This window comes from Hemitrygon akajei, chromosome 18, assembly GCF_048418815.1.
Source record: "Hemitrygon akajei chromosome 18, sHemAka1.3, whole genome shotgun sequence".
Taxonomy (NCBI): Eukaryota; Metazoa; Chordata; class Chondrichthyes; order Myliobatiformes; family Dasyatidae; genus Hemitrygon; species Hemitrygon akajei.
In genome coordinates, this window is record NC_133141.1 from 63,352,243 (window position 1) to 63,367,716 (window position 15,474).

Below are 15,474 nucleotides of genomic sequence, written 5' to 3' on the forward strand. Positions count from 1 at the left end.
ACCCTTTTGTCCTAGATTCTTCCACCATGGGAAACAAACCTTTCCACATCTACTCTGTCTCAGCCTTTCAACTTTGAAAGGTTTCAATGAGACGCCCCTCATCCATCTGAATTCCAGCGAGCGCAAACCCAGAGCCATCAAACGTTCCTCGTGTGATAACCCTTTCATTCCTGGAATCATCCTTGTGAACCTCCTCAGGACCCTCTCCAATGCCAGCACATCTTTTCTAAAATGAAGGGTCCAAAACTGTTCACAATACACAAGGTGAAGCCTCACCAGTGCCTTATAAAGTCTTCACATCACATCCTTGCATTTATATTCTAGTCCTCTTGAAATGAATGCTAACATTGCATTTGCCCTCCTCACCACCGACTCAACCTGCAAGTTAACCTTTAGGGTGTCCTGCACAAGGACTCCCAAGCCCCTTTGCCTCTCAGATTTTTGGATTTTCTCTCCGTTTAGAAAATAGTCTGCACATTTATTTCTACTACCGAAGTGCAAGACCATGCATTTTCCAACATTATATTCCATTTGCCACTTTCTTGCTCATTCTCCTAATCTGTTTAAGTCATTCTGCATCCTATCTGTTTCCTCAACACTACCTGCCCCTCCACCAGTCTTCATATCATGTGCAAACTTGGCAACAAAGCCACCTATTTTATGATCTAAATCATTTATATACAGCATAAAAAGAAGTGGTCCCAATACCGACCCCTGCAGAACACCACTGGTCACTGGCAGCCAACCAGACAGGATCCTTTTATTTCCACTCACCGCCTTCTTCCAATCATCAATGCTCTAACCACCTTAGTAACTTTCCTGTAATACCACAGGCTCTTAACTTGGTAAGCAGCTTCATGTGTGAAGACTACCTCTAAGTAGCCTTTAACCTGATGGCATGAACACCGATTCCAACAACTACCGTAATTTTTCCCTTCCCCTTTCCCTCTTCTTCAATTCCCCACTCTGGCCTCTTACCTCTTCTCCACACCAACCTATCACCTCCCCCTGGTGCCCCTCTTCCCATGGTCCACTCTCCTATCAGATTCCTTTTTCTCCAGCCCTTTATATTTTCCACCTATCACCTCCTACCTTCTTACTTTATCCCCCCTCCCCCCCACCACCTGGCTTCATCTATCACTAGCTTACCTTCCTTTCCCCCCCCACTCCCCACTCAAATTCTTATTCTGGCAACTTTCCCCTTCCTTTCCAGTCCTGATAAAGGGTCTTGGATCGATGATGAGTTCTTCCACCTCCAGAATTTTGTGTGTGATGTCCTTAATGGATTTTTGGTGAGCCGCTCATGGACATTGATGCTGGAGTTGGAATTTGAACCACACATCCATCCTGACAAGGCCCCTCAGTATCTGGCATGTTTCAATCAAATTCACTTTTGCTCTGCTGAACTCCTGTGCATATGAAACTGACCTGTCCAACCTCTCCTCATAAGACAATCTGCTCATTCCAGATGTCAGTCCAGACAACCACCCCCCAACTGCCTCCAACACATTAACATCCTTCCCTGCAGGAAGACAATACAGTGCTCAGTACTCCAGATGTGGTCCTTTTATATCGAGCATACTAGCGAAAACCACTAGTATCTAAAGGTTAGCACATTGCTTTACAGCAGCAGCTGTAAGATTAGGGTTCAATTCTGCTGTTGTCTATAAGGAGTTTGTACATTCTTCCCATAAATGAGGGAGCTTCCTCTGATTGCTCCAGTTTTCTCCTACATTCCAAAAAGATACGTACAGTTAGATTTAGTGAATTAGGACATGCTATGATGACACTGGAAGTGTGACAATACTTGCAAGCTGCCCTGCACAATCCTCACTGATTTGATTTGACACAAATTATGCATTTCACTGTATGGTTCAATGTGCATGGACAGATAATCTTTAATCTTATTATAATCTCCCAAATAATGCATTCCACTATCCATAAGACCATAAGATATAGTATCAGAATTAGGTCATTTGGCCCATCGGGTCTGCTCCACCATTTCATCATGGCTGATCCAATTTTCCTCTCACCCCCAATCTCCTGCCTTCTCCCCATATCCCTTCATGCCCTGACCAATCAAGAATCTATCAACCTCTGCCTTAAATATGCCTTGGCCTCCACAGCTGCCTGTGGTAACAAATTCCACAGATTCACCACTTTCTAGCTAAAGAAATTCCTCCTCATCTCCATTCTAAAAGGACACCCCTCTATTCTGAGGCAGTGTCCTCTGGTCTTAGACTCTCCCGCCATAGGAAACATTCTCTCCACATTCATTCTATCAAGGCCTTTTACCATTTGAAAGGTTTCAATGAGGTCACCCCTCATTCTTCTGAATTCTAGTGAATACCAGCCCAGAGCCATCAAACGCTCTTCATATGACAAGCCGTTCAATCTTGGAGTAATTTTCGTGAACCTCCTTTAAACTCTCTCCAGTTTCAGCACATCCTTTCTAAGTTAAGGGGTCCAAACCTGCTCACAATACTCCAAGTGAGGCCTCAACAGTACTTCATAAAGTCTCAACATTACATCCTTGCTTTTATATTCTAGTCCTCTTGAAATGAATGCTAACATCACATTTGCCTTCCTCACCACAGACTCAACCTGCAAATTAACCTTTAGGGAATTCTGCATAAGGACTCCCACGTCCCTTTGCATCTCAGTTTTCTGTATTTTCTCTCCATTAGAAAACCCATTCTACCAGTCTACCATTTCATTTCTTCTACCAGTGTGCATGACCAAATACGTCCCGATTCCATATTCCATCTGCCATTTCTTTTCCCATTCTCCTAATCTGTTTAAGTCCTTTTGTAGCCTCTCTACTTCCTCAAAACTACCTGCCCCTCCACATATCTTCATATCATCTGCAAACTTTGCAACATAGCCATCAACTCTATCATATAAGTCATTAACATATAATGTGAAAAGAATCAGTCCCAACACGGAACACCACTAGTCACCAGCAACCAATCAGAAAAGGCTCCCTTTATTCCCACTCTTTGCCTCCTGCCAATCAGCCACTACTTTATCTATGCTAGAATGTTTTTTGTAATACCATGGATTCATAGCTGGTTAAGCAGCCTCATATGTGGCACCTTGTCAAAGACCTTCTAAAATTCCAAGTACACAACATCAACCAATTCTTTTTTGTCTATCCTGCTTGTTACTTCTTCAAAGAGTTCCAACAAATTTGTCAGGCAAAATTTTCCCTTGAGGAAACCACGCTGACTACAACCTATTTTATCATGTGCCTTCAAGTACCCTGAGCCTTTATCCTTAATAATCAACTCCAACATCTTCCCAACCAACGAGGTCAGACTAACAGCCTATAATTTCCTTTCTTCTGCCTCTCCCCCTCTTGAAGAGTGGAGTGAGATTTGCAATTTTCCTGTCTTCTGGAACCATTCAAGAATCTAATGATTCTCAAAAGATCAGTACTAATGCCTTCATGATCTTTTCAGCCACCTCTTTCAGAACCCTGGAGTGTACACCATCTGGTCCAGGTGACTTATCTACCTTCAGAACTTTCAGTTTCTCAAGAACCTTCTCTCTAGTAATGGTAACTTCACACACTTCATGCCCCAACACCTGGAACTTCCACACATTGCTAATGTCTTCCACAGTGAACACTGATGCAAAATACTTATTCAGTTTTTCTGCTATTTCGTTGTCCGCTATTACTACCACTCCAACATCGTTTTCCAGTAGTCCGATATCCATTCTCTCCTCTCTTTTACACTTTATGTATCTGAAGAAACTTTTGGTATCCTCTTTAATATTATAGACTAGCTTACTTTAGTATTCCATCTTTATCTTCTTAATGACTTTTTCAGTTGCCCTCTGTTGGTTTTTAAAAGCTTCCCAACTCTCTAACTTCTCACTAATCTTTGCTCTGTTTTTTGCCCTCTCTTTGGCCTTTATGTTGACTTTAACTTCTTTTGTTAGCCATGGTTGTGTCATCTTTCCTTTTGTATACTTGTTCCTCTTTGGGATGTATATATCCTGTGCCTCCTGAATTGCTTCCAGAAATTCCAGTCATTGCTGCTGTGCTGTCATCCCTGCCAGTGTCCTTTTCCAATCTATCCCAGTAATAAACTTCCTGTCATGACTTTCTTTCTGAAAGTTATGCACCACAACTCCCAGGTCCCTCTGTATCTCTGAGCTCTGTACTCTTTCATTATTTTTATTTTAAGTTTTATTTTTTATTTTTCCTGTCACAATGCATAATTGCACATTTTCCCGCAATATGACCTGGATGTAGAGGTGGAAGGATGGGTAAGTTTGCGGATGACACAAAGATTGGAGGAGTTGTGGATGGAGCTGTAGGTTGTCGAAGGTTACAAAAGGATATAGACAGGCTGCAGAGTTGGACAGAAAAATGGCAGATGGAGTTCAATCCGGACAAGTGTGAGGTGATGCATTTTGGAAGGACAAACCAGAAGACTGAGTACAGGATTAATGGTCAGTTACTTAAGAGTGTGGATGAGCAAAGGGACCTTGGGGTTCAAATCCATAGATCCCTCAAGGTCGCTGCGCAGGTTGATAGGATAGTTAAGAAGGCCTATGGGATGCTAGGCTTCATTAACAGGGGGATTGAGTTCAAGAGTAGAGTGGTCATGTTGCAACTCTACAAATCTCTGGTGAGACCGCACTTAGAGTATTGTGTTCAATTCTGGTCACCTCATTATAGGAAGGATGTGGAAGCTATGGAGAGGGTGCAGAGGAGATTTACCAGGATGTTGCCTGGTTTGGAGAACAAGTCATATGAAGCAAGGTTAACAGAGCTGGGACTTTTCTCTTTGGAGCGTAGAAGAATGAGAGGGGACTTGATAGAGGTCTACAAGATTATGAGAGGCATAGATAGGATGGATAGTCAGTACCTGTTTCCCAGGGCACCAATAGCAAACCCCAGAGGGCAAATGTACAAAATTAAGGGAGGGAAGTTTAGGGGAGACATCAGGGGTAAGTTTTTTACACAGAGGGTTGTGAGTACCTGGAATGACTTGCCAGGGATGGTGGTGGAGGCTAAAACATTAGGGGTATTTAAGAGCCTCTTGGACAGGCACATGGATGAAAGAAAAATGGAGGGTTTAGTACATTTTTTTAGGGATTATATGGGTCAGCACAACATGGAGGGCTGAAGGGCCTGTACTGTGCTGTAATGTTCTATGGTTCTATGGTTCTATGCTCCACTTGGTAGATCTTTGCCCACTCAATATCATCTTGAAACATCCATACGTTCTCTTAACTTATCTGTCTGTCTATATTTGTATCAACAGCAAACTTATTAACCAAACCTTTGATGCTTTAATATAAATTATACAGTATTAGAGGTGAGGCCTCTTTCAGAAAGGAACTGGTTACCTGCTTAAGAAGGGATATTTTGTTGGTGTTGGTATTGGTACTGAAATTGGTTTATATTGTCATATGTAACGGGATACATTAACAAGTTTGTCTTACATGTTGTTCGTACAGATCAAATCTTTACACATTGCATTGAGGTAGAACAAGATAAAACAAAACAATGCAGAATGAAGTACAAAAGCTGCAGAGCAATGCAGGTAAACAATGAAGTGCTAGATCATAACAAGATAGATTGCGAAGCCAAGTGTCCAACTTATCATACAAGAGGTCTATTAAAGAGTCTGATAACAGCAAGATGGAAGCTATCCTTGAAACTAAGGATGGACAAAAAACAGGGAGCTGGGACTAATTCAGAAGGTCAGCAAGGTTTAATGGACCAGATGACAACCAGTTGTACTGTATAATCAGAGTAATATGGTTCAGGATTCTGATGCTGTGGTCTTCTGTTTGCCCGGTTAGCAGGAAAACGTGCCTCCCTATGATGTGGTGCCTTCCATGAGACCAATCATACTCGTGGGTCCATCCCTGAAAGGATATGAGGTAAGCAGCAATTCCTCCCATGGATTTTCTTTAGAGAAATTGACTCAAATTCACCTGTGTGTAATGAGAGCACTTCAGAATCAGAATAAGATTTATTATCACTGACTTAAATAATGTGAAATATGTTCTGCAGCAGTACAGTGCAAAGATGTAAATTTACTATAAATTCAGAAAAAATACATTAATAATTACTATAAGTTACAGCATATAAAAATTAAATAAACAGTGCGAAAGAGGAATGTCGAGGTTGTGTTCATGGACCATTCAGAAATATGAAGGCGTAGGGGAAGAAACTGTTTCTGGATCACTGAGTGTAGGTCTTCAAGCTCCTGTGCATCCTCACTGATGGTAGTAACAATGGCTATGATTCGATCAGTGATACTTTTACCTTGAAGTCAGGTGATTGTGGGTTCAAGTCTCATTCCTTAGTGTTATACTTTAGCTGGCCATTTCAAACTTAATTTCTTTTCAGTAGCCAGCCTGACCCGACCATGGCCATGTTCCCCTTGACCCAGAGCTGTAGCAGGGAAAAACTCTAAAGTCTGGTTGGGGCACTTCAGGGTGATCAATATTCAAATGTTAAAAGTCTGCAGACGCTGTATTTCAGAAATAAAGACTGAAAATGCTGGAAGACTCAGTAAATCAGGCTGCTTCTCTGGAATAAGAAAGTTAATGTTCCAAGTCAGAAACCTTTGTCAGAACTTGTGAAGAGTAATCCATTGAATGGGAGGCTGGTGGTGTGGAAGGTCAGGAGCAGGGGAACTGTGTTATTGCTGGGTCAGGGAGCAGGGTGAGAGCAGAGGTGCAGGAAGTAAATGAGATGTGGACAACAGCTCTGCCCACAGTTCAGGAAGACATTTTGAGGGGACTAGTGTGGAAAGTCTCCTCGATGGATTGAATGCATCATAGATGGGGGATCTGGGATAATGAAATGGAGTCCTCGTCCTATCTGGAGACAGGATGGGTGAAACCAAAGCTAAAATAGCTAAGAGAGTTTGTCCACTTGTCCACTTCTGTGTTGTTCAGCTAAGCATTACAGGCATGCTATATTGGCACCGGAATGTGTGGAAACACTTGCATGCCGTCTCCAGCACAGCCTTAAGTTGTGTTCAATATATGTTTCAATGTATATTTGATCAATAAATGGATCTGAATCTGAGGAGTCTTCGAGTATTTTTAATTTAGAAGGATGTTGGTACTTGGTAAGCAAAGTAGTGTAAGGTTACATCTTTCGATGTACAAGTGATAAATAAATCTGAATCTGAGTGTTAGTGGTTGGCCTATCCCCTGAGATGGAGACACAGGGAAGGGAAATGTTGGAGAAAGTGAGAGCAAGATACAAATTACAGCAAAGATGTGAGATTTTTGAGTTCTGTATTAGTGCAGGAAGAAGCAACAATGCAGGCATGGATACACTGGTGAAAGAGCGGAGGGAGGGGCCTGATCAGGACTGAAACCGTGCAGCCCACTAATACAGAGGTATAGCTATGGCCCTTAGCTACACCTGGAGAAGGTGAATATAGTAGAATCCTTCATTCAGAAGAAAAATCTACCATTTGAATCGTTCTGTTTCTATTGTGGTAAAGCCTTCAGCATGGCCCAATCCAGGTGAACCCCAACTGAATTTGTACAGTTTGTCTTTTTTGCACATAAATTGTTTTGTTCATGTGTAGTTTTTCATTGATTCTACTGTATTTCTTTGTTCTACTGAGAATACATGCAAGAAAATGAATCTCAGAGTAGTATATGGTAACATAAAAATTACTTTGATAATAAATTTACTTTGAACTTTGACGACTTATCATGACCCACTGTACTCAAACCAAGTCCCTGTTATCCGGTGTTGTGAGATAGCTTTTACCACTCCTTGTGACTAAATTCCAGTTGCAGTAAGGAGTGAGGGCTGCCCAGAAGATGGTGTTCTCTCTTAGATGGCCTGCCCATCACCACCCTCTGGTTCCCACCACCCTCCCTTTAGTCCACTGTCCTCTCCTATCAGATTCCTTCATCTTTAGTTCTTGAACTCTTCCACCTAGCCCCTCCCAGCTTCTCAGATCATTTACCCGTCCCCACCCACCCTCCTTTCAACCACACCTGGTCTCTCCTATCACCTGCCAGTTTGTGCTCCACCCCCACCTTCTTATTTTGGTTTCTGCCCACTCTCTTTCCGGTCCTGACTTGCAGAGTTCCTCCAGCAGTTCATGTATTTTGCTCAATGTTAAACCAGATTCTGTTTGAGTGGGCAAAAAAAAACCAAATTGAAGAGCAAGGAAGCTACCCCACTTCCTAGTCAATAACTCTAAAGGTTCAAAGTAAATTTATTTTCAGAATACGTATATGCTACCATATACGATCTCAAGATTTGTTTTCTTGTACAGTAAAAATTAAATACAATAGAATTTCACAAAAAACTATACATAAACAAAGTCTGACAACCATTGTGCAAAAGAAGACAAATTGTGAAAATAAAATAATACTGAGAATTTGAGTCTCTGAAAGTGAGTCTGTTGGTTGTAGAATCACTCCAGAGCTGAGATGAGTATTTATCCATGGTGGTTCATGAGCCTAAGGGTACTAACTGTTCCTGAACCTGGTGCTGTGGGACCTGAGGTTCCTGTACCTCCTTCCTCATGGCAGCAGTGAGAAGAGAGCATGGCCTGGATGGTGGGGGTTCTTGATGATTGATGCACATGAAGCAGGTGATTAAGCACAAGAAATTCTGCAGATGTTGGAAATTAAGAGTAAAACACACAAAATGCTGGAGAAACTCAGCAGGTTGGACAGCATCTATGGAGAGGAATAAAGAGCTGATGTTTCAGGCCGAGATATCAGGCTGGAAAGGAAAGGGGGAAGAAGCCAAAATAAAAATGTGAAGGAGGGGTCAGAGTACAAGCTTGAAGATGATAGATGAAACCAGGCGAAGGGCTCGGTAGGCAGGTGGGGGAGGTGAAACAGATGATTCTCTCATTTTGTGTAAATTGGATACATTGATCCTGACATCACACCATCTTTGGCAGTGAGGTCATAAAGGATGCTACACAAATGCAAGGCCTTACTTCTCCGCATTTAAGTGATGGTGGATGGGATCTGATATGGTGCCTTGTGAGGTTAAAATCAACACAAAAACAAGACCCCTTGAGTGTTGTACGAGCATGTAACAGGTGACTATTAACACCATCCAGTGAGGAGGGAAAATGGTCTGGATGGGGGGTGCAAGAAAGACTAGATTGTTGGCAGATTGTCTGCAGTTGGCAGACCGTACAAGAGTCATAGAGCACTACTGCACCATAACAGGCTCCTCGACCCACCTAGTCAATGCTAAGCTGCTTTTTGCCAAGTATCATTAACCTGCACCCGGACCATAGCCCTCCATACCCCTCCTGTCCATGTGCCTATCCAAATCTCTCTTACATGTTACAATTGATCCCACGTCCACCACTTCCGCTGGTAGCTTGCTCCACACCCACATGACCCTCTAGGTGAAGAAGACCCCCTTAGGTTCTATTAGGTTCTCTAGTTCACCATTCACCCCTACCCTATGATCTCTATATCTAGTCGAACCCAACTTCATTGGAAAAAAACCTGCTTGCATTTACCCTATCTATACTCATTATTTTGTATATCCCCTCATTTTCCTACACTCTAGGGAATTAAGTCCAAACCTATTCAATCTTTCCCTATAACTCAGGTCCTCAAGTCCTGGCAATATCCTTGTAAATTCTCTCTGCACTCTTTCAATCTTATTGACATCTTTCCTGTAGGTAGGTGACCAGAACTGCACACAATTAGGCCTCACCAATATCTTATACAACTTCAACATAACATCCCAACTCCTTTACTCAGTGCTTTGATTTATGAAGGCCAATGTGCCAAAAGCTCTTTTTACAACCGTATCTGTAATGCCACTTTCAACGAATTATGGATCTGTATTCCCAGATCCCTCTGTTCTACCACACTCCTCACTGTGTAAGACCTACCCTGACCTGTCCTCCCAAAGTACAACAACCTCACACCTGACTGCATTAAATTCCATTTGCCATCTTTCAGCCCATTTTTCCAGCTGGTCCAGATCCCACTGCAAGCTTTGATAGCCTAACTTGCCAAACATTACACCCGCAATATTGGTGTCATCCGCAAAATTGCTGATGCAATTTATCACATTATCATCCAGATCATTAATATACATGATAAATAATGATATACCCAGTACTGATCTCTGCAGCAGTCCAATAGTCACAGGCCTCCAGGAGAGGAAGGGCTGGATTCTTCCAGTTCTGTACACACAAGCTGTCATCCTGAACTTACTCCCAACCTGTACCTGGGATGTTTTCCATCCATTGGTTTCCATGGGTGGGTGAAGAAATGGACTGCTCTAGATCAGAATTTCCACAGCAGAACTTTGACTAAGGAATGTTGATTTAATAAATGCACTGTAAACATCAAAATCTTGCCTTAACGTGATCACTTCTCTCTATACAGGTGACAGACATGATGCAGAAGGCTTTGTTTGACTTTTTGAAACATAAGTTTGATGGAAGGTAAGAAAAGACCACGCTTCAGTCTCTGCAATGCCATTAAAATGAGTGCCACGGTAGCGTAGCAGTTTGCACAATGCTATTACAGCTCAGGGTGTTGGAGTATGGAGTTCAATTCCAATGTCTTCTGTAAGGAGTCTGTACATCCTCCCGTGGAATGCAATGGTTGTCTCTGGGTGCTCCGGTTTCCTCCCACAATCCAAATATGTACTGGTTGGTAGGTTAGTTGGCCATTGTAAATTGTCCTGTGATTAGACTAGGATTAAATTGGGGGTTGCTGAGTGGTGTGACTCGAAAGGCCGGAAGGGCCTATTCCACATTGTATCTCAATCAATCAATATATGAATAAATACATCTGTAGATCTATAACATCCATGCAGTTGCTGGATCTGTTTAGAATTCTTCACCTTATCCCAAACAGAGCAGAAACCTTCCTCCCCTGAGATCCTCAGCATAGTTTATGTGACATTTCATTTCACTGGAAGGAAATTTAACCTTACTGCCTGTGACACAATGTCTTGGCTGATGTCCAGAAACAGAATCAGAATAAGATTTATTAAAGCTCAAAGTTCAAAGTACATTTATAATCAAAGTATCCATACTATATGCAACCTTGAGATTATTCTCCTCACAGGCAGCCACAAAACAAAGAAACTCAATAGAACCCATTAAAAAAGGAAGACAGTCAAACATCCAATGTGCATAAAAAATAACAAATTGTGCAAACAATAGAAATAAGCAAACAGCATTCGAGACTTCAGTTCACACTGCAAAAATGCCAGATTATAGGTGGTTCAAACACTCGACCCCAGAAGGGAAGTTGCAGGCTATTGATTGCAGTGATCGTTTCCAAGAAAAGGTGTAATTATTAGGTTTTTTTTGCTGCCAGCAAGTCATCGCTGTGTTTCACCAGCACCATCTTAAACTGGAAGCTGGCATACTGTATAGAATATAAAACATTACAGCCCCTTTGGCCCACGATGTTGTGCTGACCTTTTAACCTACTCTGATCAATCTAACCCTTCCCTCCTACATAGCCTTCCAATGGTCTATCATCCATTTGCCTATCTAAGATTTTCTTAAATGTCCCTAATGTATCTGCCTCTACCACCACCTCCAAAAATGTGTTCCATACACCCACCACTCTGTAAAAAAAACCTACCTCTGATATGCCCCCTATGCTTTCCTCCAATCACCTAAAAATTATGCCCCTTCATATTAGCCATTTCCATCCTGGAAAAAAGTCTCTGACTATCAACTCGATATATGCCTCATCATGTTGTCTACCTCTATCAATTCATCTCTCATGTTTCTTCATTGTCCACTTCTCAACCCAGCTCAGCATATCTATCAATGTCATGTTGTAACCGACAACTATCAACAATTTCAGCAACCAACGTTCAAAGTAGATTTATTATCAAAGTGCATATATGTCACCATATACAACACTGAGATTCATTTTCTTGTGGGCATACTCAATAAATCCACAATAGAATAATAACCAGAATATAATGAATGAAAGATCGCACCAACTTGGGCATTCAGCCATTGTGCAAAAAACAACAAACTGTGCAAATACAGAAAGATAGAAACAATAATAATAAATAAATAAGCAATAAATATCAAGAACATGACATGAGCGTCCTTGAAAGTGAGTCCACAGGTTGTGGGAACATTTCAATGATGGGGTTAATAAAGTAAAGTGAAGTTATCCTCTTTGGTTCAAGAGCCTGATGGTTGAGGGATAATAACTGTTCCTGAGCCTGATGGTTGAGGGATAATAACTGTTCCTGAACCTGGTGGTGTGAGTCCTGAGGCCTCAGTACCCTCTTCCTAATGGCAGCATCAAGAAGCGAGCATGTCCTGAATGGTGGGTGTCCTTGATGATGGATTTCTTCTTTCCTGCGGCTACACTTCATGTAGATGTGCTCAATGGCGAGGAGCACTTTGCCCATGATGGACTGGGCCATACCTACTACTTTTTTATAGGATTTTCTGTTCAAAGGCATTAGTGTTTCCATACAGGTTGTAATCCAGCCAGTCAATATACTGTTCACTACCCATTTATAGAAGTTTGTTAAAGTTTTCGATGTCATGCAAACTCCTAAGGAAGTAGAGGTGCTGCCTTGCTTTTTACATGATTGCACTTACAATTAGGGCCCGGGTCAGATCCTCCGAAATGATAACAGTGAGGAATTTAAAGCTGCTAACCCTCTCCACCTGTGATGAGGACTGGCTCATGAACCTCTGGTTTTCTCCTTCTGAAGTCAATAATTAGCTCCTTGGTCTTGCTGACATTGAATAAGTGATGGTTGTTATGGCACCACTCAGCCAGATTTTCAATCTTCCTTGTATATGCTGATTTCGTCATCACTTTTGATTCAGCCTGCGTCAGTGGTGTTGACAGCAAGCTTGAAAATGACACTGGAGTTGTGTTTAGCCAAAAAGTCATAAGTGTAAAGTGAGTAGAGCAGCCCAGGTAGATGTTTTCAGAAACCGGAATCCTGAAAGGATGGAGGAAGCATCCCATGCATCAGTGTGACAAGAGGGATGATTCACCCACTGCCCGCATGCCCCCAACCTAACCTCACAGTGACACGCTCTTCATTCTCCAGGTCCACAAAATGCCAAGATACCCAAAAGGCAAGAGAGAACCAGTAAGTTAAACCCAAGCTGGGTCAACAGAAAACAAGTCACCACTCAACTCAATGACAGGGTGGAGTGATACTGAATCTTCAGTAAACACTGTCAATTTAACCCATGCAATCCCAGGCATACAGATGCCAGGTGTTGAGGTTTAAAAATATTGTTACCCCCAGAATTACATGCCTCTCATTATCTTGGTCCATGGGATAAACACAAGCCGGGCCTAATCAACCCTGGCTGGGTCGCCTGGAAGAAGATGTCTAATGATTAAAGACCTAAAACACCTGATGACCTCAGGTTGCATTACTGATGATGTGTCCCAGTGCACATCCGGTTCATTAATCCAAGTGGTGTTGGACCACGATAATGAAAGGCATGAGCCAGATTAAAATACCCTATCCGCCATAGCCCCACATCCTCTCCACACAACACCTCCCAACCTTATCTCTCCCAGCCCCACATATACATCTATCAGCCCTACCCCAAACCTAATCCTAAGGTCCAAGGGGGCACACACCCCCAATAACCCCAGGGGCCCTGATTAACCCTAGCCAAACCCCCACAAACCCGATGACTTGTGTAAAGAGAGGCAAGATCCAATAAAGGCAAGTATTGGACCTGGTTAGTGAAGGTGTGGGCAGGGTTGCATGACACTGAATCTCAAGTGACGAGATCAAGAAGCACAAGAGGGATGATTCGCCCACTGCCTGCATACTCTCAACCCATCGGCTGGTGGTGTAGTGGCATCCACACTGGACTTCAAGGTGTGTGGACGCAGGTTCGAATCCAGCTGGCTCCTAGCATGCGTTTTCCATCTGTGCTGGGTTGAGTGTCGAGGTAGCAACTTGACCTTGTGAAAATACAGACAAAAATGCTAAAGGAATGGCAAGGTTGATGCCCAATGTGCAGAAAGATACAACAATACATCATATTTTATTGTACTGTGGTAGATTTTATAACACTTTTTTACTAGAAGTGTGAGTAATCACAATCAGGTGGTGTATGTCCCATGAAGGAGGCAGTGTTTCCGAAGCACAACTTCAAGGGATGTCACAAAGACCATAAGCCCATAAAACAGAGCAGAATTAGACCATTCAACCCATCGAGTCTTCTCCGCAATTCCATCATGGCTGATTTATTTTCCCTTTCAACCCTATTCTCCTTCCTTCTTCCTGTAACCTTTGACACCCTTACTAATTAAGAACCTATCAACCTCCACTCTAAATATACCCAATGACTTGGCTCCACAGCCATCTGTGACATTGAATTCCACTGATTTATCACCCTCTGGCTAAAGAAATTCCTCCTCATCTCTGTTCTAAAGAGATATGGTTGTACTCTGAGGCTGCCCGTCTGGTTGTAGCCTCCACCACTATAGGAAGCATCCTCTCAAAGTCCACTCTATCGAGACCTTTCAATATTCGATAGGTTTCAATTAGATCCCCCCTCATTCTTTCCCTCATTCCCCTCTTTCAATCCTGAGATCATTCACGTGAACCTCCTCTGGACCTTCTCCAATGCTAGTACATCCTTACTTAGAAAACGGGCCTAAAACTGCTCACAATACTCCAAGTGCAGTCTGACCAATGCCTTATAAAGCCTCAGCATTACATCCTTGCTTTTATATTCTAGTCCTCTTGAAATGACACCATAATATGTGGCAGGAGAGTATTACTGGGAAGATTAACGGTTCCAAGCAAGCTACAAGTAACACTACTTTCTGTTGACAGAATATCAATCACACGAGTTACTGCTGACATCTCATTAGCAAAGCGATCAGTGCTGAACAATCCCAGCAAACACACGATAATCGAGCGTTCCAGCACTCGTTCCAGCCTAGGTGAGTGTCTCGCTTGAATTGCCTCTTAAATTTCTTTCCTAATTGGATCATCTGAGCCGCTTTTTGAAACATCCTTTCACCTGGGTCTGTGGCAGTCTCTCTGCGTCTGTCAAACGGGATGAAACTGGTAACCAGAGCTCTCAGTCTGAGGATAATCAGGGTGGGGGCTATGAGGGTGATGAGGAGAAATGCTCTCAATTAGCGAGTTGTTCTGATCAGAAAGTCTGTAACAAATCTATCTCCAAAGAGAAATAGATATATCCTCTAAAAGGATATTTTTCCAGGGGAGGGAGGGTAAGGGGACTACAAGAAATCTCTGACAGTTCACTCTATAGGGGTGTCACGGGAGTGTAGCTTTTAGTATTACGCTATTACAGCTTGGGGCATCTGGAGCTCAGAGTTCAATTCCAACTCCATCTGTAAAATGTCTGTAGGTCCTCCCCATGGAATGTGTGGATCTTTTTCAGGTGTTCCAGTTTCCTCCCACAGTCCAAAGGCGTACTGGATAAGTTAATAGGTCATTGTAAATTGTCCAGTAATTAGGTTAGG

General features: G+C 42.4%; 1 protein-coding gene across 3 annotated transcripts in view; it reads left to right on the forward strand.

Moving 5' to 3' along the window:
* The window catches only part of cacnb1 (calcium channel, voltage-dependent, beta 1 subunit), a 464,251-nt gene that overhangs the window by 401,763 nt on the left and 47,014 nt on the right, over positions 1-15,474 (forward strand). For 2 of the 3 annotated variants that reach the window (XM_073071735.1, XM_073071736.1), the window contains exons 8-10: positions 5,824-5,904; positions 10,384-10,442; positions 14,816-14,925. In XM_073071735.1, the coding sequence (XP_072927836.1) occupies positions 5,824-5,904; positions 10,384-10,442; positions 14,816-14,925 (250 nt within the window). The remainder of the gene's footprint in view (positions 1-5,823; positions 5,905-10,383; positions 10,443-14,815; positions 14,926-15,474) is intronic. The other variant, XM_073071738.1, reaches the window with a different exon arrangement.